The sequence below is a fragment of the Oncorhynchus clarkii genome, chromosome 20 (genome assembly GCF_045791955.1).
Source record: "Oncorhynchus clarkii lewisi isolate Uvic-CL-2024 chromosome 20, UVic_Ocla_1.0, whole genome shotgun sequence".
NCBI lineage: Eukaryota > Metazoa > Chordata > Actinopteri > Salmoniformes > Salmonidae > Oncorhynchus > Oncorhynchus clarkii.
Genome location: NC_092166.1, coordinates 7,578,120 through 7,605,792, shown reverse-complemented (window position 1 = coordinate 7,605,792; position 27,673 = coordinate 7,578,120). Strand labels below are relative to the sequence as shown.

At 42.8% G+C, this 27,673-nt stretch overlaps 1 protein-coding gene across 2 annotated transcripts; it reads left to right on the top strand.

Annotated features, from left to right (window-relative positions):
* Positions 1-6,018: 6,018 nt before the first annotated feature.
* Positions 6,019-16,454, top strand: LOC139375816 (chromodomain Y-like protein). 2 transcript variants are annotated; one of them, XM_071117707.1, is made up of 7 exons: positions 6,019-6,213; positions 11,024-11,843; positions 12,491-12,756; positions 13,137-13,309; positions 13,694-13,904; positions 15,300-15,443; positions 15,966-16,454. In XM_071117707.1, exons 1-7 carry the CDS (start codon positions 6,190-6,192, stop codon positions 16,122-16,124), a joined length of 1,797 nt encoding a protein of 598 aa, XP_070973808.1. In that variant the 5' UTR covers positions 6,019-6,189; the 3' UTR covers positions 16,125-16,454. The 2 variants fall into 2 exon arrangements, with proteins under 2 accessions (XP_070973808.1, XP_070973807.1); XM_071117706.1 differs by having other exon boundaries at positions 15,300-16,454.
* The last annotated feature ends 11,219 nt before the right edge of the window (positions 16,455-27,673 follow it).

The window sequence follows — 27,673 nt, the reverse complement described above, 5'->3', positions numbered from 1 at the left end:
GGACACTGGGCCTTTAAGAAACGTATAACAGAGGATGACACGCAAAATTCGTGAAGCGTTCCTGACCCTTTTTGCCCCTCTATGTAATGTTTTTTTTGGGGGGTACATCTATTTTCCCGCTAATATTACCCATAAAAAAAATGTGTTTTTTTAAATCCCATTGACTTCAATATCAAGTCAGTTGTTGAGGAAATTGCATCATAATGGCAGTTTATCTGTATTTTTTGCCCATATTTTCCCAAAAATATATCCAAAATAATCCCTAGATATAATTTTTTAAATTCTTCCTTTGACTTCTTGTTAATTTTGTTCCAATACCATACAGCACTATTGCATCCATTGGCTTTAGCGCTAGACTCTATCACTGACACTGTCAGCCAATCCGATGACTAGCTTGTCTAGAATACCTAAAAGCTACCAAAAGCCACCAACGGGATGCAAATGTGTCTCGATTAACTCGAACCAACCAACGTCGCCAATTTGACGTCTGGTCCAATCATATTTGGCCCGGGGGGGGGGGGGTGGCAGCTGGTGGGTCATGGAGCCTGGGTCGAGGGAGGCCGGGTCTAGGGAGGCTGGGTCATGGATCCCGGGTCTAGGGAGGCTGGGTCATTGAGCGTGGGTCGGGGGAGGCAGGTTTGACCACCACCGATTCACCAACCAACTCTTTGATTTCTCTGAATGGTCCTGCTCCATAATAATACCCTAAAATGAATGAACGTTCGTTCATATGTATGCAAATCTTGCCCCTTTACACCCCCAAATCGCTCCTAAATAACCCCTAGATTTTTAAAGAAATTATTCTATTGACGTCATGTTAATGGTTTTCTGATTTTGCCATTGGCGTCAATGTAATTTTATTGATAGCACTACTTTCTATCCACGAGTCTGCTAGAGAGTCTAGTAGATGCTGTTGGTTCATTGATTGTGCAGGGCGGCTACAGAGTTAGCCTGAAATTATAGTGAATGTGTATTTGATTTTGAATAGCCTAGTACAGTGGTCACCAACCATTTCTGAATGTAGATCACAATGAGTTAATATGCAAGCCGAGATGTACAGCTCAGATTTTTTTTTAAATGAACATGGCTTAATTAACATAAGTCTATGCAACATTAACCAATTAAAAACAGTTATGTAGCAATCAGGTTTTTGCAGTAGGCTATAGGCCCAACACATTATCACTACGCTTGAATTGCCCTGCCAGTGTTGTTCTGAGACCATTTTGAAATTATATTTCAACATGTTAGGTATACGATCACACAGGTAATAGATCATTTGTTGTATTACTTGTGAGGCACAGCTGAGTGAGCGTAATCATTTGCTTTTTTTACTGGACTATGGTCTGCATCTGATGGTCAAGTCTGTGGGGAGGAAGCAGTGGTAAGGTGGCCTCTCACCCATCTCACTGTCATTCCCCTCTCCCTCCCACCGCTGAGAAAGGAGGACATGGTCTTCCAGCTAATGGCGAAACTTCATGCACCAATTTGTGTTTTATACAATGACAAGAGAAAGTGAAATATTGAACGGCAGCCTCGGGTAAACTCAATAGGGGGAGATGTGTATTTTATTAACAACAGCTGGTGCATGATCTCTGATATTAAAGGAAGTCTCGAGGCTCTGCTCACCTGAGGTAGAATACCTCATGATAAGCTAGTGTAGACCATACTTTTTTTTTTTTACCAAGACAGGTTTCATCTATATTTTTTTGTAGCTGTCTATTTACCAGCACAAAATGATGTTGGTACTAAGACCGCACTTAAAATTCTTTATAGAGCCATAAGCAAACAAGAAAATGCTCATCCAGAGGCAGTGCTCCTAGTGGCTGGTAATTTTAATTCAGGGAAACTGAAATCTGTTTTATCTCATTACGAGATCACCATTAATCTACACAGAAGCTCATATAAATCTCTCCCTCGCCCTCCATTTGGCAAATCTGACTATAACTCTAACTTCCTGATTCCTGCTTACGAGCAAAAACAGGAAGTACCAGTGATAGTTCAAACAGAAGTGGTTTGATGAAGCGGATGCTAAGCTACAGAATGGAATATGTTTTCCGGGATTCGTCCAATGGCATTGAGGATTTTACCACATCAGCTTCATTTAATAAGTGCATCAACGACATCATCCCCACAGCGGCCGTATGTACATATCCCAACCAGAAGCCATGGATTACAGGCAACTTCTACACTGATCTAAAGGCTAGAGCTGCCACTTTCAAGGAGTGCAACACTAATCTGGACACAAATCCCGCTATGACTTCTGACAAGCCATCAAACAGGCAAAGCGCCACTAAGATCGAATCCTACTACCCTGGCTTTGACGCTCGTCAGATGTGGCTGGGCTTGCAAACTATCATGGATTTACCAAGGGAAACCCTGCCGCAAGCTGCCCAGTGACATGAGCCTACCAAATGAGCTAAATGCCTTCTATGCTTGCTTTGAGGCAAGCGACACTGAACCATGCATGACAGCACCAGCTGTTCCAGACGAATGTGTGATCACGCTCTTCGTAGCTGATGTAAGACCTTTAAACAGGTTAACAGGTGGATTACCAGGACGCATACTCAGAGCATTGGCTGACCAGCTGGCAAGTGTCTTCATTGATATTTTTAACCTCTCCCTGACCCCGTCTGTAATACCTACATGTTTCAAGCAGACCACCATAGTCCCTGTGCCCAAGAATGCCAAGGTAACCTGTCTATGCCATTGGACGAATCCCGGAAAACATATTCCATTCTGTAGCTTAGCATCCGCTTCATCAAACCACTTCTGTTTGAACTATCACTGGTACTTCCTGTTTTTGCTCGTAAGCAGGAATCAGGAAGTTAGAGTTATAGTCAGATTTGCCAAATGGAGCACTCAGATCTGTAGCCAGGAAATGCGTTGAAAGGCTGGTCATGGCTCACATCAACATCATCAACATCATCATCCCAGACACCCTGGATCCACTCCAATTTGCACACCACCCCAACAGATCCACAGATGACGCAATCTCTATTGCACCCCAACAGATCCACACTGCCCTCTCTCACCCGGCCGGGGCGGCAGGGTAGCCTAGTGGTTAGAGCGTTGGACTAGGAACCCGAAGGTTGCGAGTTCAAACCCCCGAGCTGACAAGGTACAAATCTGTCGTTCTGCCCCTGAACAGGCAGTTAACCCACTGTTCCCAGGCCGTCATTGAAAATAAGAATTTGTTCTTAACTGACTTGCCTGGTTAAATAAAGGTAAAATAAAAATAAAAAAAAAAAATAAAAAAATAAAAAAATACACATGGTTAGCAGATGCTAATGCGAGTGTAGCGAAATGCTTGTGCTTCTAGTTCCGACAATGCAGTAATATCTAACAAGTAATCTAACAAATTCACAACAACTACCTTATTCACACAAATACACACACATGTAAAGGGATTAATAGGAATATGTTCATATAAATATATGGATGAGTGAGGACCGTGCAGCATAGGCAAGTGGCAGTAGATGGTATATAGCAGTATATACATATGAGGTGTAAACATTATTAAAGTGCAGTTATTTAAAGTGACTAATGATAGGCATAGCCAAGATGCAGTAGATGGTATAGAACAGTATATACATATGAGATGAGTAATATGTAAACATTCTTAAAGTGGCGTTATTTAAGGTGACTAGTGATACCTTTATTAAGTCAATTTATTAAAGTGGCCAGTGATTTGAGTCTGTATGTTGACAGCAGCCTCTCTATGTTAGTGATGGCTGTTTACCAGTCTGATGGCCTTGAGATTGAAGCTGCTTTTCAGTCTCTCTGTCCCAGCTTTGAAGCACCTGTACTGACCTCGCCTTCTGGATGATAGCGGGGAGAACAGGCAGTGGCTCGGGTGGTTGTTGTCCTTGATTATCTTTTTGGCCTTCCTGTGACATCGGGTGCTGTAGATGTCCTGGAGGGCAGGTAGTTTGCCCCCGGTGATGCGTTTTGCAGACCACACTACCCTCTGGAGAGCCTTGCGGTTGAGGGAGGTTCAGTTGCCTTACCAGGCGGTAAGTGGGGCCAAAAAGTATTTAGTCAGCCACCAATTGTGCAAGTTCTCCCACTTAAAAAGATGAGAGAGGCCTGTAATTTTCATCATAGGTACACTTCAACTATGACAGACAAAATGAGGAAAAAAATCCAGAAAATCACATTGTAGGATTTTGAATGAATTTATTTGCAAATTATAGTGGAAAATAAGTATTTGGTCAATAACAAAAGTTTATCTCAATACTTAGTTTTTACCCTTTGTTGGCAATGACAGAGGTCAAACGTTTTCTGTAAGTCTTCACAAGGTTTTCACACACTGTTGCTGGTATTTTGGCCCATTCCTCCATGCAGATCTCCTCTAGAGCAGATGTTTTGGGGCTGTTGCTGGGCAACACAGACTTTCAACTCCCTCCAAAGATTTTCTATGGGGTTGAGATCTGGGGACTGGCTAGGCCACTCCAGGACCTTGAAATGCGTCTTACGAAGCCACTCCTTCATTGTCCCGGGCGATGTGTTTGGGATCATTGTCATGCTGAAAGACCCAGCCACGTTTCATCTTCAATGCCCTTGCTGATGGAAGGAGGTTTTCACTCAAAATCTCACGATGCATGGCCCCATTCATTCTTTCCTTTACACGGATCAGTCGTCCTGGTCCCTTTGCAGAAAAACAGCCCCAAAGCATGATATTTCCACCCCCATGCTTCACAGTAGGTATGGTGTTCTTTGGATGCAACTCAGCATTCTTTGTAATCCAAACACGACAAGTTGAGTTTTTACCAAAAAGTTATATTTTGGTTTCATCTGACCATATGACATTCTCCCAATCTTCTTCTGGATCATCCAAATGCTCTCTAGGAAACTTCAGACGGGCCTGGACATGTACTGGCTTAAGCACGTCTTGCACTGCAGGATTTGAGTCCCTGACGGCGTAGTGTGTTACTGATGGTAGGCTTTGTTACTAGGTCCCCCCATGTGGTTCTGAGATCTTGCATGGAGCCCCAGATCGAGGGTAATTATCAGTGGTCTTGTATGTCTTCCATTTCCTAATAATTGCTCCCACAGTTGATTTCTTCAAATCAAGCTGCTTACCTATTTCAGATTCAGTCTTCCCAGCCTGGTGCAGGTCTACAATTTTGTTTCTGGTGTCCTTTGACAGCTCTTTGGTCTTGGCCATAGTGGAGTTTGTAATGTGACTGTTTGAGGTTGTGGACAGGTGTCTTTTATACTGATAACAAGTTCAAACAGGTGCCATTAATACAGGTAACGAGTGGAGGACAGAGGAGCCTCTTAAAGAAGAAGTTACAGGTCTGTGAGAGCCAGAAATCTTGCTTGTTTGTAGGTGACCAAATACTTATTTTCCACCATCATTTGCAAATAAATTAATTAAAAATCCTACAATGTGATTTTCTGGATTTTTTTCTTCTCATTTTGTCTGTCATAGTTGTACCTATGATGAAAATTACAGGCATCTCTCATATTTTTAAGTGGGAGAACTTGCACAATTGGTGACTGACTAAATACTTTTTTTGCCCCACTGTATGTGTCTTTTGTATGAAGGATTTCAGGTCACAAAGCCTACATGTAAGATGTGTACGTGTAATGTAATAATGTAATGTATATAGGCCTGTGTAACTACAACATGAAAGGTTTAAGTCAAGTAATGAAAATGGCTTTAATGCATAAGTCTATACAGTCAAAGACATCACTGATACAGTGCAGAGCATATGAAAAAGCAAGAAGGGAAAGGATGTCATGTGTGATCCCCCAACAATTGTAAAGGGCAATATCAAACAGTCGATTAGGAAGGCTAATGTTTTGAACATTGACTCCCATATATACACCGAAGCGAAAGAGAAAAAAACATGTATATATATTGTGCATCAGTGAGCAACCAGCAGTCTGTCTATGTATCAGTCTGACTAGGTTCCCAAAAAAAACGCATCCTTATGCGCAAAATATGCGCAGCTGTGAGAGCGCAAAAATAACTAGTTCGGGGACACAGACCCCCAGACAAAAAAGTTCACATGCTGGGCTGGACAGCACAGCACACGGAGGACCAAGATAGCTATAACGTTACGAGGATTGGGCGTAGTCCAAAGACACCTAAATTGGGCTTCATTACATCTTGAGGAGAAGAAGGTGCCTTCAAACCAAAAATAGGTTTTGATAGCCAAACGGCGAGATAAATTGCTCATAATGGCCTCGGAAGAGCTTTATGAGGTGAGTTAGCTAGCTACTATCGACTGCTAGCTAGCGTTATCTGAAATGTTTTGTTTTTTGTTGGTGTGTGTATTTAGCTAGTAAGCTACTTGCCTTGAAAGCCACTTAACATTAGCTTCATATAAAATGTCAGCCCAGAAACTCGTTGCCTACTTAGAGTAGTACTGTAGGTCGAAGTCCATATTTTATTAGCATGAGGAGCTGCTGTGTGATTAGCTAGATATGTTGTTGTTGTTGTTGTGATTAGATGCGGGCAGCAATAGTCTGTTGTCTTCTTGGCCAGTTTTAAGTTAACTAGTGAGCTTTTTGTACTTTCCACTCTGTTACAAGTTGCACCCAGATTGTGCATCACTTTCCAGGTGTAACTTACTCCTAATAATGATTCACATACAATTGTGGCCAGGTTTTTTGTTTTTACATGCCAATCCAACATTTTTAGGCGTATTCTTTCAGACATACAATTCTATATGCAATTCTGTGAATGCTTTCCATCTTTAGTTAGTAGGCTAATTATTATAGGTAGCCAAGTCTAGCCCTATCCTTTATCTAGACCGTGTGATATAATGGCTTAAAGTTTCAAACTCAACATGTTTATTGTCTTTCTATCACGTTCAGGTTTGCCATATACTGGTAGTTAAATTGCCTACATTGGAAATCTTACCCACAGAGCTCTCACATTAGAAACAGCAAGACAGTTAACATAGGCTGACACACAGCCATAGAAATCTGATATAGATATTAGTACCATCAAAAGTTGACACACCTACTCAAGGGTTTTATTTATTTTTTATTTTCTACATTGTATAATAATAGTGAAGACATCAACATTATTAAACAACACATATGGAATCATGTAGTAACCAAAAAAGTGTTAAACATATCAAAATATATTCTATATTTGAGATTCTTCAAAGTAGCCACCCTTTGCCTTGATGACAGCTTTGCACACTCTTGGTATTCTCTCAAACAGCTTCATGAGGTAGTCACCTGGAATGCATTTCAATTAACAGGTGTGCCTTGTTAAAATGTCATTTGTGAAATTTCTTTCCTTCTTAATGCGTTTGAGCCAATCAGAGCTAATCAGTTGTTGTGAAAAGGTAGGGGTGGTATACAGAAGACAGACCAAGTCCATATTATGGCAAGAACAGTTCAAATAAGCAAAGAGAAACGACAGTCCATCATTACTTTAAGACATTTAAGACATCAGTCAATACGGAACATTTCAAGAACTTCTGTTTCTTCAAGTGCAGACGCAAAAACCATCAAGCGCTATGATGAAACTGGCTCTCATGAGGACCACCACAGGATAGGAAGATCCAGGGTTATCTCTGCTGCAGAGGATACGTTCATTAGTGTTACTGTAACGGATGTGAAACGGCTAGCTTAGTTAGCGTGGGCGCTAAATAGCGTTTCAATCAGTGACGTCACTTGCTCTGAGACCTTGAAGTAGTAGTTCCCCTTGCTCTGCAAGGGCCGCGGCTTTTGTGGAGCGATGGGTAACGATGCTTCGTGGGTGACTGTTGTTGATGTGTGCAGAAGGTCCCTGGTTCGCGCCCGGGTATGGGCGAGGGGACGGTCTAAATTTATACTGTTACATTACCAGCCTAAGAAATTGCAGCCCAAATAAATGCTTCAGAGTTGAAGTAACTTCAAGGCTTTCGTGTTCGAATTGCCGCTAAGAAACCACTACTAAAGGACACTAATAAGAAGAAGAGACTTGCTTGGGCCAATAAACACGAGCAATGGACATTAGACTGGTGGAAATCTGTCCTTTGGTGTGATGAGTCCAAATTCTAGATTTTTGGTTCCAACCGCCGTGTCAAGTGCTCAGCATATGTGGGAAATCCTTCAAGACTGTTGGAAGCTGGTTGAGAGAATGCCAACAGTGTGCAAGCTGTCAAGGCAAATGGTGGCTACTTTGAAGAATCTCAAATATATTTTGATTTGTTAAACGCTTTTTTTTGGTTACTACATGATTCCACAGTTTTAATGTCTTCACTATTATTCTACAATGTAGAAAATAGTAAAAATAAATAAATAAAGAATCCCTGTAATGTGTTGGTGTCCAAGCTTTTGACGGTACTGTGTGTGTATATATACACACTACTGTTTAAAAGTTTGGGGTCACTTAGAAATGTCCTTGTTTTTGAAAGAAAAGCAAAACATTTTGTCTATTAAAATAACATCAAATTGATCAGAAATACAGTGTAGACATTGTTAATGTTGTAAATAACTACTGTAGCTGATTTTTTATGGAATATCTACATAGGAGTACAAAGACCCATTATCAGCAACCATCACACCTGTGTTCCAATGGCATGTTGTGTTAGCTAATTCAAGTTTATAATTTTAAAATGCTAATTGATCATTAGAAAACCCTTTTGCAATGATGTTAGCACAGCTGAAAACTGTTGGATTTAAAGAAGCAATAAATGTGAGAAATTGCCAAGAAACTGAAGATCTCAGCGCAAACTGGTTCTAACCAGAATAGAAAGAGGAGTGGGAGGCCCCGGTGCACAACTGAGCAAGATGTCAAGTACATTAGTGTCTAGTTTGAGAAACAAGTCCTCAACTGGCAGCTTCATTAAATAGTACCCGCAAAACACCAGTCTCAATGTCAACCGTGAAGAGGCGACTCTGGGATGCTGGCAAAGAAAGTTGCAAAGAAAAAACCATATCTCAGACTGGCCAATAAAAATATTAAGATGGGCAAAAGTACACACACTGGGCAGAGGAAGAAGTGTTATGGACAGACACATCTAAGTTTGAGGTGTTCGGATCACAAAGAAGAACATTCGTGAGACGCAGAAGAAATTAAGATGCTGGAGGAGTGCTTGACGCCATCTGTCAAGCATGGTGAAGGCAATGTGATGATCTGGGGGCGCTTTGGCGATGGTAAATTGGGAGATTTGTACAGGGTTAAAGGGATCTTGAAGAAGGAAGGCAATCAATCCATTTTGCAACGCCATGCCATACCCTGTGGACGGCGCTGAATTGGAGCCAATTTCCTCCTACAACAGGACAATGACCCAAAGCACAGCTCCAAACTATGCAATAACTATTTAGTAAAATGTCAGTCAGCTGGTATTCTGTCTATAATGGAGTGGCCAGCACAGTCACCTTATCTCAACACTATTGAGTTGTTGTGGGAGCAGATTGACCGTATGGTACGTAAGAAGTGCCCATCAAGCCAATCCAACTTGTGGGAGGTGCTTCAGGAAGCATGGGGTGAAATCTCTTCAGATTACTTCAACAAATTGACAACTAGAATGCCAAAGGGCTGTAATTGCTGCAAATGGAGGATTTGACGAAAGCAAAGTTTGAAGGACACAATTATTTCAATTAAGTCATTATTTATAACCTTGTCGACGTCTTGACTATATTTCCTATTCATTTTGTAACTAATTTCATGTATGTTGTCATGGAAAACAAGGACATTTCTAAGTGACCCCAAACTTTTGAATGGGGGGGTGTGTGTGTGTGTGTATATATATATTTTTTTTATCAAAGCTGTTGCAATTGTCTAGTTAAATAAAGGTTACACACACACGATAGGAGGAATATCAAAAAGTAGGCTAATGCAATAAACAGGCCCAATCAGCCATGAAGTCATCTATTCAGGAGTCACACTACTTGCCTGTTGGGTAGAGTAACTGCCTTTTAATGAACCCAGTGTTTTACTGAATACATCTGATGTTTCACATGTAGCCCAGTGTGAACCAGGAGTGGTATGGTGTTGGTATCCTGTGTATCTAAAGAGTTAAAGGAGCGTTCATTGTGGCTCGTGAAATGATTGACACATGAAGTGGACAGCTTTTATTTTCGACGCATGGCACCGGTAAAAGTTGTTCTCTGGTGTCCCGTTTGGACATTTTGATAATCCCCCAAAAAATATTCTGTACAGAGAATAGGAAAAAGGAGCTAAATTAATCCGTATTATTGATGTTGAGTATTTACCACCTTATGTAATGTTTGGGATATATAGAAGATAGTAAGAGCGTTCGTGCAAAACCCGATGCAACTCAAGAAGTGTAAAAAGTTTGTGTCAAGTGTTTGCAGACGGAAGGAATATGTTTTGGAGAGTCTGTGAATGTAAAAATGTTCCAACTGTGGTAGGGATCTTATTTTCCCGAATACCCAGAAGTGCCCTGTTAGTGTGATAAAGGTTGAGGTGTCAAGGATCACGTTTGTACAGCAACTCACCTATAGTGGAGGTGGGTGAGGAGAGTTGAAGGTGGGAAAAAGCCACCGTGCTGAAGAAGATATGGCAGTAGATGCATCTCAACCAGTTGCAAATGTTCTACGTCAATCAAGTGATCTGGATACGCTTATTGTGAAGAAGGTGGATCTTGTGACATTTTTATAGCAGTTGGTAATTGTACTGCACAAGAAGTCCAAGAAGCTGGACATCCCTTATATCTGCAGTTGGAAGGTTGTTTTTTTGCCCACCACAGCAGCGTCTCCCAAGAGTTACGGCAGTAGCACTACATTGACTACTGTCGCCAGGAAATGTCCCACCATCGCAGGATACTGAGCCTGTGTAGGGACCTGATTTTAAAAACAGAAAAGCAGGCAGATTTTAGCTTAACATTTCGTTATTGATAGTTTGTATGTTTTTTTTTTTTAAATACCCCTGCATTTCTTTCCTTTTTAGTAGGTAGCGGAATGCACATATAAATTGTTGCTGACGCCATTAGACCGAAGAAACATTTGTCCAGTGTGGGCTATATAAGCCTAGACGTTTCAGTCTCATTGATCGTGACTTAGTGACTAGTCACTGCCAACTATTTTGTTTTTAATTCCGTCACAGGTTGAGAAAATTGTGGACAAACGGAAGAACAAGAAGGGAAAGATGGAGTACCTGGTCCGCTGGAGGGGGTACGGATACGAGGGGGACACCTGGGAGCCCGAGTCGCACCTCTCCGCCTGCATGGAGTTCATTCACCATTTTAATCAGTCACGCGGCGAAAGACCGAGAGACGGCAGTTTACTGCGCTCCACTCAAAGCTCTCCCAGCACGGCCCACAGCCACAGTTCGAGCAACAACGCCCGCAAACAGATCTGCAGGCCTCAGCCACTCTGCGGCAATAGTGGAGCAGGAGGCCACGCTCTAGTGAAACCCACCTCTTCGCCCACCACAGCAGCTACGGCCGTCTCCAAACGGCCGCAGCAACCACAGTTGCCACCACTTGACTCTAGCCTGGCAAATTCCAAAACGGACACACAGCAGCTTATCTTGGGCCAAAAGTACAGTGATTGCACTACCTGTGCCATTTCTAGTCTAAGCTTCACAAGTGGACCCACTGCTTCTCCAGTGGGCACGGCGCGTCGGAGTATGGACCTGGCCAAGTCCGGGATCAAAATCCTGGTTCCCAAAAGCCCCATGAGCAGCTGGGTGGACTCTGAAGAGTCGCCCAGCGAGGCGGCCCACAGTCTGGAACAGGGGGGTCAGGAGCAGGACTCTGTGCCCCCAGAGGTGGCCCTGTTGGAAAAGCCTCTGGGGTTGCTGCTGGGGCCCGGGGAAGAAAGGGCACGCATGGGGACTCGGCCCAGGACTCAAAGCCAAATCCCATTGATCCCTCAGCCAGTCCCCGTAACACCCGCATCCATACGCACCCTCAATGGGAAAGGTAAGGCTTTTTCAATAGACTGCAATAACTGTTGTTGTGCTGTTTACTGAACCCAGGTCTTGTAGTTGTACGTTCAAATGTTATGTCAAATGCGCCGAATACAAACCGGTGTAGACCTTAGTGAAATGCTTACTTACAAGCCCTTAACCAACAATGCAGTTAAGAAATAAAAGTAAACATTTTATTTTAGAGCAGCAGTAAATGGCAGAAGCCATTGTTGTGTTGCCTCTGATTGTACCTGTTTTATCATTGGAGGACCAGATGCTGCTGGAAGTAGCGTTGGAGGACTTATGAAGGTACAGACTTCTCATTCTGGTCCATGTAGACCACAATGCCCGAGGGGAGTGATTGGGGACACTACCATGCAAATCTTTACTCCAGGCCAATTCCGTTTCTCCCCTTTCGTCTCAGTGTTCACTCATTCGTTATCAATGAACTCAAATTTGGTGCACTGTTCATCTACTGTTGAGTAGAACAGAAGGGAAGCCCAGAAAAGCACTGAGACCTACTCATGACATGCAGTAAACTATTCAGCCTGTTCCAGATAGTCAATCTAGCTGATTATTACAATAGACAATATTAAGAAAGGCAGAAATGCTTCCCATTTCCATCCCCCTGTATCTTATGTGGGGTTTTTTAACCACCAGGTACATCGACACTCATGGAGGCTCTGGCAGCCAATGGGACGGCTAACCTGCAGAGCGCCGTGGCGCGAGTAACCGCTGTCTCCGGAGTGGCGGGGAAACGGCGCTTCGAAGAGCAGCGCTCGGTCTTCGACAAGCGCCTTCGGTTCAGCGTACGGCAGACGGAGAGTGCCTATCGCTACAGGGACCTCGTCGTCAAGAAGCAGGACGGCTTCACCCACATCCTGCTCTCCACCAAGACCTCGGAGAACAACTCACTCAACCCCAACGTGAGTCATACGCCTGCTTGTCTTTCTGCCTGCCTGTCTTTGCCCTGACAAAACAATTGTTTTACAACGTGACAGTTTTTTTTTTAATAGTTTTATAGTTTTGTTATGCCAACATTTCCAAAACATTTGGTAGTCAAATATAATTGATGAATGTAAGCAACATTTCTTTAAAGAAAGTCAAATACTGGTCCTTCAAAAATATATTGGGATGGTTTCCTGGACATAGAGATGAAGCCTTAGACTAAAAAAAGTATTTCCAGTGATCATTCTCCATCGAAAGGGCTTCTTAGTCCAAGATTAGGCTTCATCTGTGTCTGGGAAACTGGCCCATAAAAATGGATCATATTTTTGAATTCCTCTCCCTCTCTTGGCTGCCTCAGGTGATGAAGGAGATACAGAGTGCCATGGCCACAGCGGCATCAGACGACAGTAAGCTGGTCCTACTGAGCGCCGTAGGCAGCTTCTTTTGCTTCGGCCTGGACTTCATCTACTTCATCAGGCGGCTCACCGACGACCGTAAGAAAGAGAGCATCAAGATGGCCGAGACCATTAGGTAGGTCAGAAGGCTTACCTCTGTTTCTATTTTTTTTTATGTGGATGATTTTTCAAAAAGGGAGAAAAATAGATATATATTTTTTTAAAGGTCGGCAGGATAACTCAACTTCCTCATTTCTCGATTGTCCAAAAATCTGTCCTCATCCTCCTTGTCTCCCTTATCTTCATCTGCACTGATTAAAGAAAACAAAATGGTGGAAGCTCATCATTAGGCTGTCTTTTCATCTCTGGTCAGTGCAAATTACAGATTGTCTAGATATCATCTGTTATTTTTGAAACTGGTGATAAAGATGAGTAGAATGCTGTGTTGTAGTGTCAGTCGTTGTAATAATGCCACAGAAGATGGTGATTCAGGCCCAGTCTGTTGTTCTCATCCTCTCAGGACATTCGTGAACACTTTCATCCAATTCAAGAAGCCTATCATCGTAGCCTTGAACGGACCGGCGGTGGGCCTCGGAGCCTCCATCCTCCCGCTGTGTGACGTGGTCTGGGCCAACGAGAGAGCCTGGTTCCAGACGCCGTACACCACCTACGGACAGACACCCGACGCCTGCGCCTCCGTCACCTTCCCTCGCATCATGGGCGTGGCCTCGGTGAGTTGATGCTGAAAATCCTCCACATTCTCAGAGCAGGGAGTTGTTTTGCACAGCAATACAGATATCATTTAGGGGAACTGGTTTTTAAGTGTAGCACTTTTAGCATTTTTTTAGCTGCTTTTTGCTCCAGGGACTAGGTTTAATCTGTGTCAGTGATTTGGGGGTGGGCTAGCGGTTTCTAGATCACATTGTACTGCTGCGGTCGTGGGTTTGAATCAAAGTATCCGTGCTTCACAACGGGTAAATGAAGGTTGAGTTTTGATTTGAGGATGTCCATTTTCCCCGCACTAATGCCAGGTGGTACAGTACACCACTTTCAAAAATTCTAAACATCGCTGAGCCTCGCACGTTAAACGACCGTCTATCTTGTATTGTTTTGTCTTTCCCGAACGTAGTGGTGTGCACACTAAACCGGTCCGGCTCAGACTACAAGATTCCTCATTCTCCATACCAAAGCTGTCTCGTGAAAACAATGTTGTGATTTAGGTTGTTAAATGTAGCTAGAACGATCTGTGGCTCCAAAGCAGTCTCGTAAACGTTTTCAGTCAGAGACATTCACGCTTGCCATTACAGAGTTGAAATATCTAGCCCTAGCATTTTGAATTGAATAACATTTCTTGTGAATATCAGAGCTGTACCGATTTGACACTTTGGTTAAAGGCAAGTACAGACTCATACTAGTATTAATCATGGCTCCTGCTCCAGAGTCTACACATCCATACTAGTATTAATCATGGCTCCTGCTCCAGAGTCTACACATCCATACCAGTAGTAATCATGGCTCCTGCTCCAGAGTCTACACATCCATACCAGTATTAATCATGGCTACTGCTCCAGAGTCTACACATCCATACCAGTATTAATCATGGATCCTGCTCCAGAGTCTACACATCCATACTAGTATTAATCATGGCTCCTGCTCCAGAGTCTACACATCCATACCAGTATTAATCATGGCTCCTGCTCCAGAGTCTACACATCCATACTAGTATTAATCATGGCTCCTGCTCCACACATCCTGGGTGATGTCATCATCTTACTGTCTTTACTTCAGAAATACCGCACCAAACACCTTAGCTAGATGTCAAATTGCTTAACTAAAACATCCTCGGCAAAAAATGTGAACATTTTTATTACAGATTTTCTTTATCTTAGATTCATTCTGGGGATTTTGAGGAAGTGAAATAGGCTTCCTACAGTGTCTCATAGGGGACAATCATCATTAACCAAACTGAATCGGTCAGGAAACACACCTCCAAGACTGAAATCTAGTTTGGCAAGAGTTTTTCTGTTACTCATTTGACAATCGTCGTGTTCAGTGGCTCGTTAACCTCCCTCTCTCTCTCTCTCTCTCTCTCTCTCTCTCTCTCTCCCTTTCCCCTCGTCTCTCAGGCCAATGAGATGCTGCTGAGTGGGAGGAAGCTGACGGCCCAGGAGGCCTGTGCTAAAGGGCTTGTCTCCCAGGTGCTGTGGCCCGGGACTTTCACTCAGGAGGTGATGGTTCGCATTAGGGAGCTAGTCTCTTGTAATTCAGTTGTAAGTCATCCTCTTTCATTTGATTTTTTTGAAGATTTAAAAAAAAATATATATTTCTACACAGTCACAGTACGGCCACGGCCCCTCCCCAGCCCTCGTTGTCCTTCCTCTTTTTGTTCACGTTTTTGTCTCATCAAAACCATAAACATCACGTCACTGACACTCATATGTATGCATACACATACACTCTCTCCTAGCCACAACAGTGGCCACTTGAATTGTTAGCTTTTCAATGTCTCCCAAAACAAAATGGAACCAAGAGTGTGTTTAAAAATAAATAATAATAAGTATATAATGCTTTTAGGAATACATTGAATTGAGATCAAGTCACACTATCTGGATGTTGCAAAATTTCTCATGAATCGTCTGTGCAGACATTGTTGACATAAGAGTGACCTCATGTCCCACAAGGAATGGTTAAGCGAGTCTATGCCAATAACCTTCCAATGCATCCATATCCATCAGTCATTTTCCTTTCCTGTTTTTCCGCCGGGTGGGGTGGGGGCCTCTGCTGCACTGTAGGTCCTGCGGGAGTCCAAAGCACTGGTCCGAAATGCAAACCGGGCCGCCCTGGAGCAGGCCAACGAACGCGAGTGTGAGGCGCTGAAGAGAGTTTGGGGCTCCTCGCAGGGGATGGACTCCATCCTCCAATATCTGCAGAAGAAGATAGATGAGTTTTAAGGAAAGCATGTGTCCCCCATGTTCCCGAGCCCCATTCAGTGGGGGAACCAGACAAACAGCACTGGGAGTGCAACCGGTTCAATCTGTGTGATTAATTTTATGTGTGTGGGTGCCCATTGAGACGTTGATGCTGGACCTTTAAATCTTCCTAGCATCCTGGTGACCATATGTTGACCCTTTACCCAATAACCCCCGGCCTTCGACCCTTTTAACCCAGTGTTTCCCAACCCTGGTTCTCCAGTAGCCCCAACAGCCCAACCCTGGTTCTCCAGTAGCCCCAACAGCCCAACCCTGGTTCTCCAGTAGCCCCAACAGCCCAACCCTGGTCCTCCAGTACCCCCCAACATTGTTGCCCAACCCTGGTCCTCCAGTACCCCCAACAGTACACGTTTTTATTGTAACCCTAGACAAGCACACTTGATTCAACTTGTAAACAAATCATCAAGCCCTCAATGAGTTGAATGAGGTATGCTTGTCAAGGACTACAACAAAACTATACTGTTGAAGGTACTGGAGGACCAGGGTTGGTCAACAATGTTGGGGGGTACTGGAGGACCAGGGTTGGGCTGTTGGGGCTACTGGAGAACCAGGGATGGGCAACAATGTTGGGGGGTACTGGAGGACCAGGGTTGGGCTGTTGAAGGTACTGGAGGACCAGGGTTAGGAAACACTGTTGGGGGGTACTGGAGGACCAGGGATGGGCAACAATGTTGGGGGGTACTGGAGGACCAGGTTTGGGCTACAATGTTGGGGGGTACTGGAGAACCAGGGTTGGGCTGTTGGGGCTACTGGAGAACCAGGGTTGGGCTGTTGGGGCTACTGGAGAACCAGGGTTGGGCTGTTGGGGCTACTGGAGAACCAGAGTTGGGCTGTTGGGGCTACTGGAAAACCAGGGTTGGGCTGTTGGGGCTACTGGAGAACCAGGGTTGGGTAACAATGTTGGGGGGTACTGGAGGACCAGGGTTGGGCTGTTGGGGCTACTGGAGAACCAGGGTTGGGCTGTTGGGGCTACTGGAGAACCAGGGTTGGGCAACAATGTAGGGGGGTACTGGAGGACCAGGGTTGGGCTGTTGAAGGTACTGGAGGACCAGGGTTAGGAAACACTGCTCTACCCAATAGCCCTGGCCCGCCCGAAATACCATTCCACATTACAGGTTCAACTAAACGTGGCCTAGATTGAAAGGGATGGAGGGATTGGAGGAGGTGAAGACATTGATGAATACACAAAGTTTCTTGCATAGTGGGGTGTTTGTCCTACTCACCTCAGGATTGATTTGGATGGGATGTTGTATCAACATGGATCAGAATTTATGACACAACAAAAGTTCACATTGAAAACTTTGACAAAAACCTAGGCGACTTTCCATTGTGGAGCCTGCAATAAGATGTAACTCTCTGAACTCTTGGGAAAACAGCGCCGCCCAGTGGATGAGAGGCTTATTGGATTCTCCACATTGACCCCTGTCAAGCTTTCCATTCAAAACAGGACCTATTGCTATTTGAACTGAATGGAGGCCGGGATTAAATTGAAAAGGTGCGTTGTCGAGAAGTGTACTGCACTTAACTTTAAAAGGTCATGAGCCGTCATCTGTAGCGTTCACCATGAATGCCATCTTCGAACGTCAGGGTAACGGCCTTTTAAAAGACTCATTGTCAACAGTGCAGTGCCTTATGAACAGCACGCCTTTGATTGAATCCAGAACAGAGTATGTCAGATTAATTTTTAACACTGTATTTTTACTTTTTGTCTAACTGATATCATCTGTAGATGATATTTCACCCAGGTCATCTTTTTGTTGTTTTATTTGGCTTGGGGGACTGGATTTTCCACCAAACAGTTTCTATAGTAAACAGAATTGTTTTTGTTTTAAGTTAAGACTTTATTACAATTTAATTTAATATTCTGCAACTCCTGATTTATTCCATCCATGAAACATACACGCAAAGGAGAGACAATTACAAGATTCTGATACAATGAATGCAGTTGTGACGAGGCTAGGGTACACAGTTCGAGGCTCAGTTGTGACGAGGCTAAGGTACACGGTTCAAGGCTCAGTTGTGACGAGGCTAGGGTACACGGTTCAAGGCTCAGTTGTGACGAGGCTAAGGTACACGGTTCAAGGCTCAGTTGTGACGAGGCTAGGGTACACGGTTCAAGGCTCAGTTGTGACGAGGCTAGGGTACACGGTTCAAGGCTCAGTTGTGACGAGGCTAGGGTACACGGTTCAAGGCTCAGTTGTGACGAGGCTAGGGTACACAGTTTGAGGCTAGGGTACACGGTTCAAGGCTCAGTTGTGACGAGGCTAGGGTACACAGTTTGAGGCTAGGGTACACGGTTCAAGGCTCAGTTGTGACGAGGCTAGGGTACACGGTTCAAGGCTCAGTTGTGACGAGGCTAGGGTACACGGTTCAAGGCTCAGTTGTGACGAGGCTAGCGTACACGGTTCAAGGCTCAGTTGTGACGAGGCTAGGGTACACGGTTCAAGGCTGTTGTGACGAGGCTAAGGTACACGGTTCAAGGCTGTTGTGACGAGGCTAGCGTACACGGTTCAAGGCTCAGTTGTGACGAGGCTAGGGTACACGGTTCAAGGCTCAGTTGTGACGAGGCTAGGGTACGCGGTTCAAGGCTCAGTTGTGACGAGGCTAGGGTACGCGGTTCAAGGCTTAGTTGTGACGAGGCTAGGCTAGGGTACTAGCTAAAAGCAGTGCCTTGTTCTTTACTCCATTTTCTAATGTCAAAATGTGTGTTCTGATCTGAAGCGATTATCAGTGAGAATAGCCTTTAATCTCACCACTCAGTACCATGGATATAGGACTTTTGCAGCTTCAGCATATCTCACCTTGTTTTTTTGTTGTTGCATTGAGCAAAGGGTACTTCTAAAATGCTGTGGAGGCATTCTATTTACATTAGTCATAGCCCTGGGGGGAAAAAAAGATGTACAGCTTTTTGAGTTTGTAAAACAAAACCGTTATTCGCCTACAGTTTGTTTGTCTTTTTATATATGAATTCTGACTTGGCCAATGTTTTGTGGCCTCACCAATCATTTGGCCATATTCCTTGTTTCACTGGATTTATAAAAGTAGCAGAGCTCGGGGTAACAGATGTCATCGCAATATCCCGATATCTGGACAACTGCTGTTACCTTCAACCTATTTCGATAAAGAATTATGGAAAATGTAATTATTTATATTGTCTATGAATATTTAAATATTTAAAGTGGAGATGGTTTGGACAAAAGTAGTGTCTGTTTTTGAGTCATTGCTCATGGGTTTGTTTCACAGTTTGATTTTATTTTATTGAAAAGTGAAGTATCTTCTCGGGGCAGTCTACTCGTGGACATAGTATGATTTTTAGTTATCACTTTCAGTTTTGGCCTTCGCGCATAGATGTATAAAATTGTTAACGCCGCAACTGCACCAGTCGGCTTGTTTTATTAGCATATTTTTTTTTTCTAGAAGGGATAGAAGTCAGTATTTCGGTTGGGGTTTTCTGTAAGCAAAGGTGAAGAGGTATTGCGTATCAATAAGGCGACGCTCTTTGTAAAAACATGTCCTTTTTGCTTAGTTTTCCCAAATTATGCCTGAGAAGCATGTCATACCTTGAGTGCTCCAGAGTGGCGCAGCGGGTCTAAGGCACTGCATCTCAGTGCTGGAGGCGTCACTACAGACCCTGGTTTGATTCCAGGCTGTATCACAACCGGCCATGATTGGGAGTCCCATAGGGCGGCGCAGAATTGGCCCAGCGTCGTCCGGGTTTGGCCGGGTTAGGCTGTCATTGTAAATAAGAATTTGTTCTTAACTGACTTGCCTAGTTAAATAAAGATGTTTTTTTTTATTTTTTTAAGCGTACTTCATGTTTCACTGAATGCTGATTTAGAAATATTAGCAGGCGCCTTCAACACTTGGACCACAGCTTAGTTAATGTAATGTCCTCCACGTTTTTCTCATTGAAGAAATGTACTGTATTTAAAAAATATAATTTGTAGTGATGCATGAGGATGAGGCTTGTCTAGTGTACACAGAATTCACTCATTCTGTTGAAAGAGTCCAAGAAGCGTTGTTGAAATTGACTGCATTTTTGTACAGCAACGAAATAATTTAAAAGTACGAAATCCCATAATCCTCACCCTTCTGAAGTGAACTGTGTGAACTGCCTTGACTCAAATCCTGGTACAGCATTTTTGCATACATGTGACCTATTTTGTAGTTGAACTTATATAAATATACATGCTGTACAATCCGAACGTGTGTTTTTTTTTAATATAGATTAATGAAATCTATACTCGCTGTGAAAATAAATGGTCTGAACCTGTTAAAGTAATATTGTGTTGGTTAGGTTATACAGTGCATTCAGAAAGTTCAGACCCCTTGACTTTTTCAACATTTTGTTAGGTTACAGCATTATTCTAAAATGTATTAAATCGTCCCCCCCCCCCCCCCCCCTCCCCTCATCAATCTACACACAATACCCCATAAAAAAAAAAATGGCGGACGGAAGACAGGGTGGTGCGGCAGGTGCCGCTTCTCATTCGAATGCTGTAATTTTATCTAAACCATCAGGTGTACGCCGATCCCAGCTAAGTAACTCATGCAAAGAGTTAAAGCGCAATTGTGTTTTATCTCCAGTACTCTGCCATGATTGTCAGTTATGTAGCTGCTCTACTGATAATCTCAGTGCGTCCTTGCTGGGATGACACAATCAGTCTACTACCGGAGAATATCAACACCAAACACATTGGTTCACCGTTCCACGGGAGCGGACAGTACACAGCATACCATAATGTTCTGAATAATGGCCAAGTCTACCTCGCTCCTTATTCTACTGAACCGCTTAGGCGTAACAAACAAGTCCAACATTTATCGGAAACTGTTAAACTACCTGTTCACTACCCTCCTGCTCTCCGGGGATGTACAACTCAATCCTGGGCCCAATATCACCGAGCCAGTGATACGCACCGGAGTGGAGAGCGGTGGATGGCCTCGTCCACTGGTCGTCGCCGCTGTGGAGGTGGGTGAGTGCTATGATCCTATGGTTTCTCTCGACTCACCCGGCTCCAGGATAGATTTTGACTCTTCAAACATACCAGAGTCGTTATATGCGATCTCTGACTCTGTTTCTGGTACGCAAGCTATTTTAATTAGTTCCCCGCATCCAGTGCAGGCGGGAGGGATTGTTAATTGCGCTACCGAACTGCCCCTAATCAAAACGAAACAAAACGGCCTAAACCCAGCCGTCAGAAAACACAGAAAATTTAACTTTTTTCAATGTGTCAATCACTCGAGTCATCTGGGACCCACGAGCTAAGCCCAAGGGACTATTAGGGGGGCACTTGAACATTCGTAGTGTCATTCCAAAAAGTGATCAAATTCAACATCTACTCACGGACTCCAACCTTGACTTTCTCTGCCTCTCAGAGACATGGCTCCATAAACACTCTCCATATGCTGCTTTGATTGTGCCTGGCTACAATGTTTTCAGGAGAGACAGGATTGAAGGAAGAGGAGGGGGTGTGATGATTTACATTAAAGAACATATCCGATGTAAACAAATTGAGTGGTCATGTGATAATGAACTAGAATGTATCGGCCTGAACGTTACACTGTCTCCCCAAATGTCTTTTACCCTCATTGGAATGTATAGGCCACCTTCCACCAAAAGTGTGTTTTTTGATCAGTTTAATACCATGCTTAGGGAATGTGATTTTGGGAAAGAGGTCATCTTAATGGGAGATTTTAACATTAATTATGAAGACAAGTGTTGTAGGAAAACCCTCAAACGGATCACTAATACCTTTGACCTTACACAGCTAGTTAAAGGGCCAACCAGGGTGACTTGTTGCTCTAAAACACAGATTGATTTGGTGTTCAGTAATAAACCAGAGAGAGTGACTAAATCATTCAATATGGTTACTGGGCTGTCTGATCATAATCTGACACTTCTAGCCAGAAAAGCTGTCTAAGAGCAGGTTTAACCTCTCTACTGTTAGAAAGCCGGATCAACTCAGAATACCTAAGAGTGAATTAAACTATTTTGAAAAGGCAATTAAGGGAATAAACTGGAATGATCTCTTGTCCTGTACAGACGTGGAAGCTGATAGTCAGGTTGTTCTATCCACAATCCAGACTACAATAAATGGCTTCCTAAAGAAAATCAAATCCAAACCTGGCCAAAAGAGCACTCTTCCTTGGCTAAATGGAGAAATCTGGAAATTGATGAAAGAACGAGATTATGCTCTAAAAATAGCCCTAAAATCTAAATTAGAGCATGACAGATGTAGGTTTACCATGTTGAGAAATAAGGTGATGAAAGAAATTAGACAGGCCAAGGCAAACTTCTTTATTAACATAATTGGTGAAGCAAAGGGAAATTCTAAATTGATATGGGAGAATCTAAAAAAGTTAACAGGGAAAGACCATAGTAACACTGCAAAAAGACTAGAAATCATGGTGAATAACAATCTAACACAGGATGCAGTCGAAATAGCAATAGCCTTCAATTCCTACTTTATTGACTCTGTCAGGGCACTGACACAGAACCCCTCCACTTGTTTCCTGGGCCCAGTGCTAGTGAATGACACTCAACCTGTCTTCATCATAAGGGAGGTCTCTGAGTCAAAGGTGAACAAGGTGATTAGCTCACTAAAGAACTCTAAAGCCAAAGATCTGTTTGGGATGGACTCTACCTTTCTTAAAAACTACAAAGAGTCACTCATTGGCCCCATTACTAAGGTCACCAACACATCTATTGGTCTCGGTGTGTTTCCAAGGGTATGGAAGTCGGCCATAATAACGGCCATCTTTAAATCAGGCGACCCTGCTGACGTGAGTAACTACAGGCCCATTAGTATACTACCTGTGGTGTCAAAGGTTGTTGAAAAGTGTGTAGCAGAACAACTGATTGCCCACCTCAACAACAGCCCCTTCACATTACACTCCATGCAGTTTGGCTTCAGAGCGAAACACTCCACAGAAACGGCCAACTGCTTTCTTCTGGAAAATGTGAAGTCCAAGATGGACAAAGGGGGTGTTGTGGGGGCTGTGTTTCTGGACCTAAGGAAGGCTTTTGATACTGTTAACCATGAGATTCTCATCACAAAATTGTCCAAGTTCAACTTTTCCCCTGATGCCTTGAGATGGATGAAATCATACCTTGAAGGCAGAACTCAGTGTGTCAGAGTGAGCAATGAGCTGTCGCCCACTCGTAGCTATGATGTGGGCGTGCCCCAAGGGTCAATACTGGGGCCCCTCCTGTTCAGCCTGTACATTAATGATCTGCCTTCTGTCTGTACTGGGTCTGAAGTTCAAATGTATGCAGATGATACAGTGATATATGTGCATGCAAAGAGCAAACAACAAGCTGCACAAGAACTCACTACTGTAATGGTCCAGGTTACAAAGTGGCTCAGTGACTCGTGTTTGCATCTCAATGTGAAAAAAACTGTTTGCATGTTCTTCACAAAGAGGGCAACAGATGCTACTGAGCCAGATGTCTATGTGTCAGGGGAGAAGCTCCAGGTGGTATCCGATTTTAAGTACCTTGGCATCATACTTGATTCCAACCTCTTTTAAAAAGCATGTGAAAAAAGTAATTCAAATAACCAAATTCAACCTAGCTAATTTCCGATTTATACGAAATTGTTTGACTACAGAGGTAGCAAAACTGTACTTCGAAACTATGATACTCCCCCACTTAACATACTGCTTGACTAGTTGGGCCCAAGCTTGCTGTACAACATTAAAACCTATTCAGTCTGTCTACAAACAGGCTCTCAAAGTGCTTGATAGGAAGCCCAATAGCCATCATCATTGTCACATTCTTAGAAAGCATGAGCTCTTGAGTTGGGAAAATCTTGTGCAATACACCGACGCATGTCTTGTATTCAAGATCCTTAATGGCCTGGCTCCCCCTCCACTCAATATTTTTGTTAAACAGAAAACCCAGACATATGGCAGCAGATCCACAAGGTCTGCCATGAGAGGTGACTGTATAGTTCCCCTAAGGAAAAGCACCTTTAGTAAATCTGCATTCTCTGTGAGAGCTTCCCATGTCTGGAATACACTGCCATCAGACACACATAACTGCACCACATATCACACTTTCACAAAATGCTTGAAGACATGGCTAAAGGTCAATCAGATTTGTGAGCATGGTCCCTAGCTGTGTGTTGCCGCTTTCCATGTTGTCTGTTGTCTGTAGCTTGTGAGGTGTGGAAACACTTTGTTGCTTTTATGAATTTTGTCTTGCTGCTTTTTGTTTTATGTTGCTCTGTCTGTATGCTATGTCTTGCTTGTCCTATGTTGCTCTGTATGCTATGTCTTGCTTGTCCTATGTTGCTCTGTATGTATGCTACGTCTTGCTTGTCCTATGTTGCTCTGTATGCTACGTCTTGCTTGTCCTATGTTGCTCTGTATGCTATGTCTTGCTTGTTCTATGCTGCTATTGTCTATATTGTATTTTTTTTTTAATAACCTGCCCAGGGACTGCGGTTGAAAATTAGCCGGCTGGCTAAAACCGGCACTTTTACTGAAACGTTGATTAATGTGCACTGTCCCTGTAAAAATACAAATATTTTTTTTTTTTTTTTTTTTTTTTTTAAACTAATGAAAAGGTAAAGTTTTTTTTATTTTTTATGTTTGCACATTTATAAAAAATAAACTTACATTTACATAAGTATTCAGACCCTTTACTCAGTACATTGTAGAAGCACCTTTAGCAGCGATTACAGAGTCTTCTTGGCACACCTGTATTTGGGGAGTTTCTCCCATTCTTCTCTGCAGATCCTCTCAAGCTCTGTCAGGTTGGATGGGAGAGCGTTGCTGCACAGCTATTTTTAGGTCTCTCCAGAGATGTTCATTCGGGTTCAAGTCCGGGCTCTGGCTGGGCCACTCAAGGACATTTAGAGACTTGTACCGAAGCCATTCTTTGCATTGTCTTGGCTGTGTGCTTAGGGTCGTTGTCCTGTTGGAAGGTGAACCTTCGCCCCAGTCTGAGGTCCTGAGTGCTCTGGAGCAGGTTTTCATTAAGGATCTCTATATTTTTCTCTGTTCCTGACTAGTCTCCCTGCCACTGAAAAACATCCCCACAGCATGATGATGCTGCCACCACCACCATGCTTCATCGTAGGGATGGTGCCAGGTTTCCTCCCACATGGTTTCATCAGACCAGAGAATCTTGTTTTTCATGGTCTTGACTCTTGAGAGTCCTTTAAGTGCCTTTTGGCAAACTTCAAGTGGGCTGTCATATGCCTTTTACTGAGGAGGGGTTTCCATCTGGCCATTCTACCATAAAGGCCTGATTTGGTGCACTGCAGAAATGTGTTTTTTATAATGTCATTTGAGATGTTCAAACTATGGCATAAGGGGACAACGAGCGGATAAGAGGCAATCCATAATTTTGATTAAGACATTATGAGCGAGCTAGGACAGACATAGTCAATATATTATTAATATATTATATATATATATTATATATATTATATTATCAATATATTATATAATATATTTGTTCAGCAATTTTTAATTGTACAGCGACAATTCAGAACATGGACCGTTCTTACAGTATTCTCCCTGTACACCAAGTCAGAACCGTAGGATAAATTAAAGGGGGGGTATAAGCAGACAATGAAAGCTCTTACAATATTCAATTATTACATTTCTCTTAAACAGGCTATAGGTGTGCACCACCAAGTCAGAACTGTAGGTGAAATTAGGAGGGGAAACAGGAGCAAATTATTAGGGTGAGGCACATGGGCCACTAACAGCTTACTACACAACATACACTTAGTATTACTTTCTTAGCTACTGGATTGACACCATGGCCAATGTTGAATGTTTATCTTTTTAAGCTTGGAAAAGAGACCCTTAAATTCAGTCTTGGGACCACACATCCACTCCACTGAAGAGCAGGCTAGTGCAATGCTTGCAGTTAGCCACTGATTCCTTCCAAACCACTTTGTGAATAATTTGTGATTTCCAACTTGTGTAATGTTTATGTCCAATGGCCGATGAGCACCAAATACATGTGATCTATTATTTCTCTTCATATGACAAGGACTTGCCAGTAGATAGTCGACTTGATTCATGATGACTGCTAGCTAAGGTTTTGAAAGTTCTTTAAATTTTCCTTATTGACTGACCTTCATGTCTTTTAAAGTAATGATGGACTCTATTTTCTCTTTGCTTATTTGAGCTGTTGGCATAATTTGGACTTTGTCTTTTACCAAATAGAGCTATCTTCTGTATACCCCCCCCCCCCCCCCCCCCCCCCTACCTTGTCACAACAACTGATTGGCTCAAACGCATTAAGAAAATATCCAGAAATGTACTTTTAACAAGGCACACTTGTTAATTGAAATGCATTCCAGGTGACTACCTCATGAATCTGGTTGAGAGAATACCAAGAGTGTGCAAAGCTGTCATCAAGGAAAAGGGTGGCTACTTTGAAGCATCTCAAATAGATTTAGATTTTTTAACACTTTTTTGGTTACTACATGATTCCATGTGTGTTATTTCATTGTCTTCACCATTATTCTACAATGTAGAAAATAGTACAAATAAAGAAAAACCCTTGAATGAGTAAGTCTCCAAACTTTTGAATGGTACTGTATGCTAAACAAAAATAAATGCAATAATTCGTAATATTTTACTGAGTTACAGTTCATGAGTAAATCAGTCAATTTAAATAAATTCATTAGGCCCTAATCTATGGATTTCACATAACTGGGAATACAGATACCTTAAGAAATGGGCCTCAAGATCTCGTCACGGTATTTCTGTGCATTAAAATGGCCATTGATAAAATGCAATTGTGTTTGTTGTCCGTAGCTTAAGCCTGCCCATACCATAACCGCCACCATGGGGCACTCTGTTCACAATGTTGACATCAGCAAACGGCTAACACAGCATGACATCATACACGTGGTCCTCGGTTGTGAGGTCTGTAGGACGTACTGCCAAATTCTCTAAAACAATGGAGGCGGCTTATGGTAGAGAAAGTAACATTCAATTCTCTGGCAACAGTTCTGGTGGACATTCTTGCAGTCAGCATGCCAATTGCAAGCTCCCTCAAAACTTGAGACATCTGTGGCATTGTGTTGTCAGACAAAATTACACACTCTTGAGTGGTCTTTTATTGTCCCCAGCACACGGTGCACCTGTGCAATGATCATGCTGTTAATCAGCTTCTTGATATGCCACACCTGTCAAGTGGATGGATTATCTTGGCAAAGGAGAAATGCTGACTAGCAAGGATGTAAACAAAACATGTTTGAGAAATAAGCTTTTTATGTTATATTTCTGGGATCTTTTATTTCAGCTCATGAAACATGAGACCAACATTTGACACGTTGCATTTATATTTATGTTCAGTGTATATAAATTATGGAAATGTTTTAAAATGACAATGCACATTTTTTTTTTTATCCAGATTAAAAAAAATTAAAAAATGTATCCTGTGTAGCACCTTCACTTGAAATGACGGGATGAAATTAATTTCATGTTTCCTGAAATGTATAAAAACAACCAAGAACAACTTACTATGAGCACTTCAG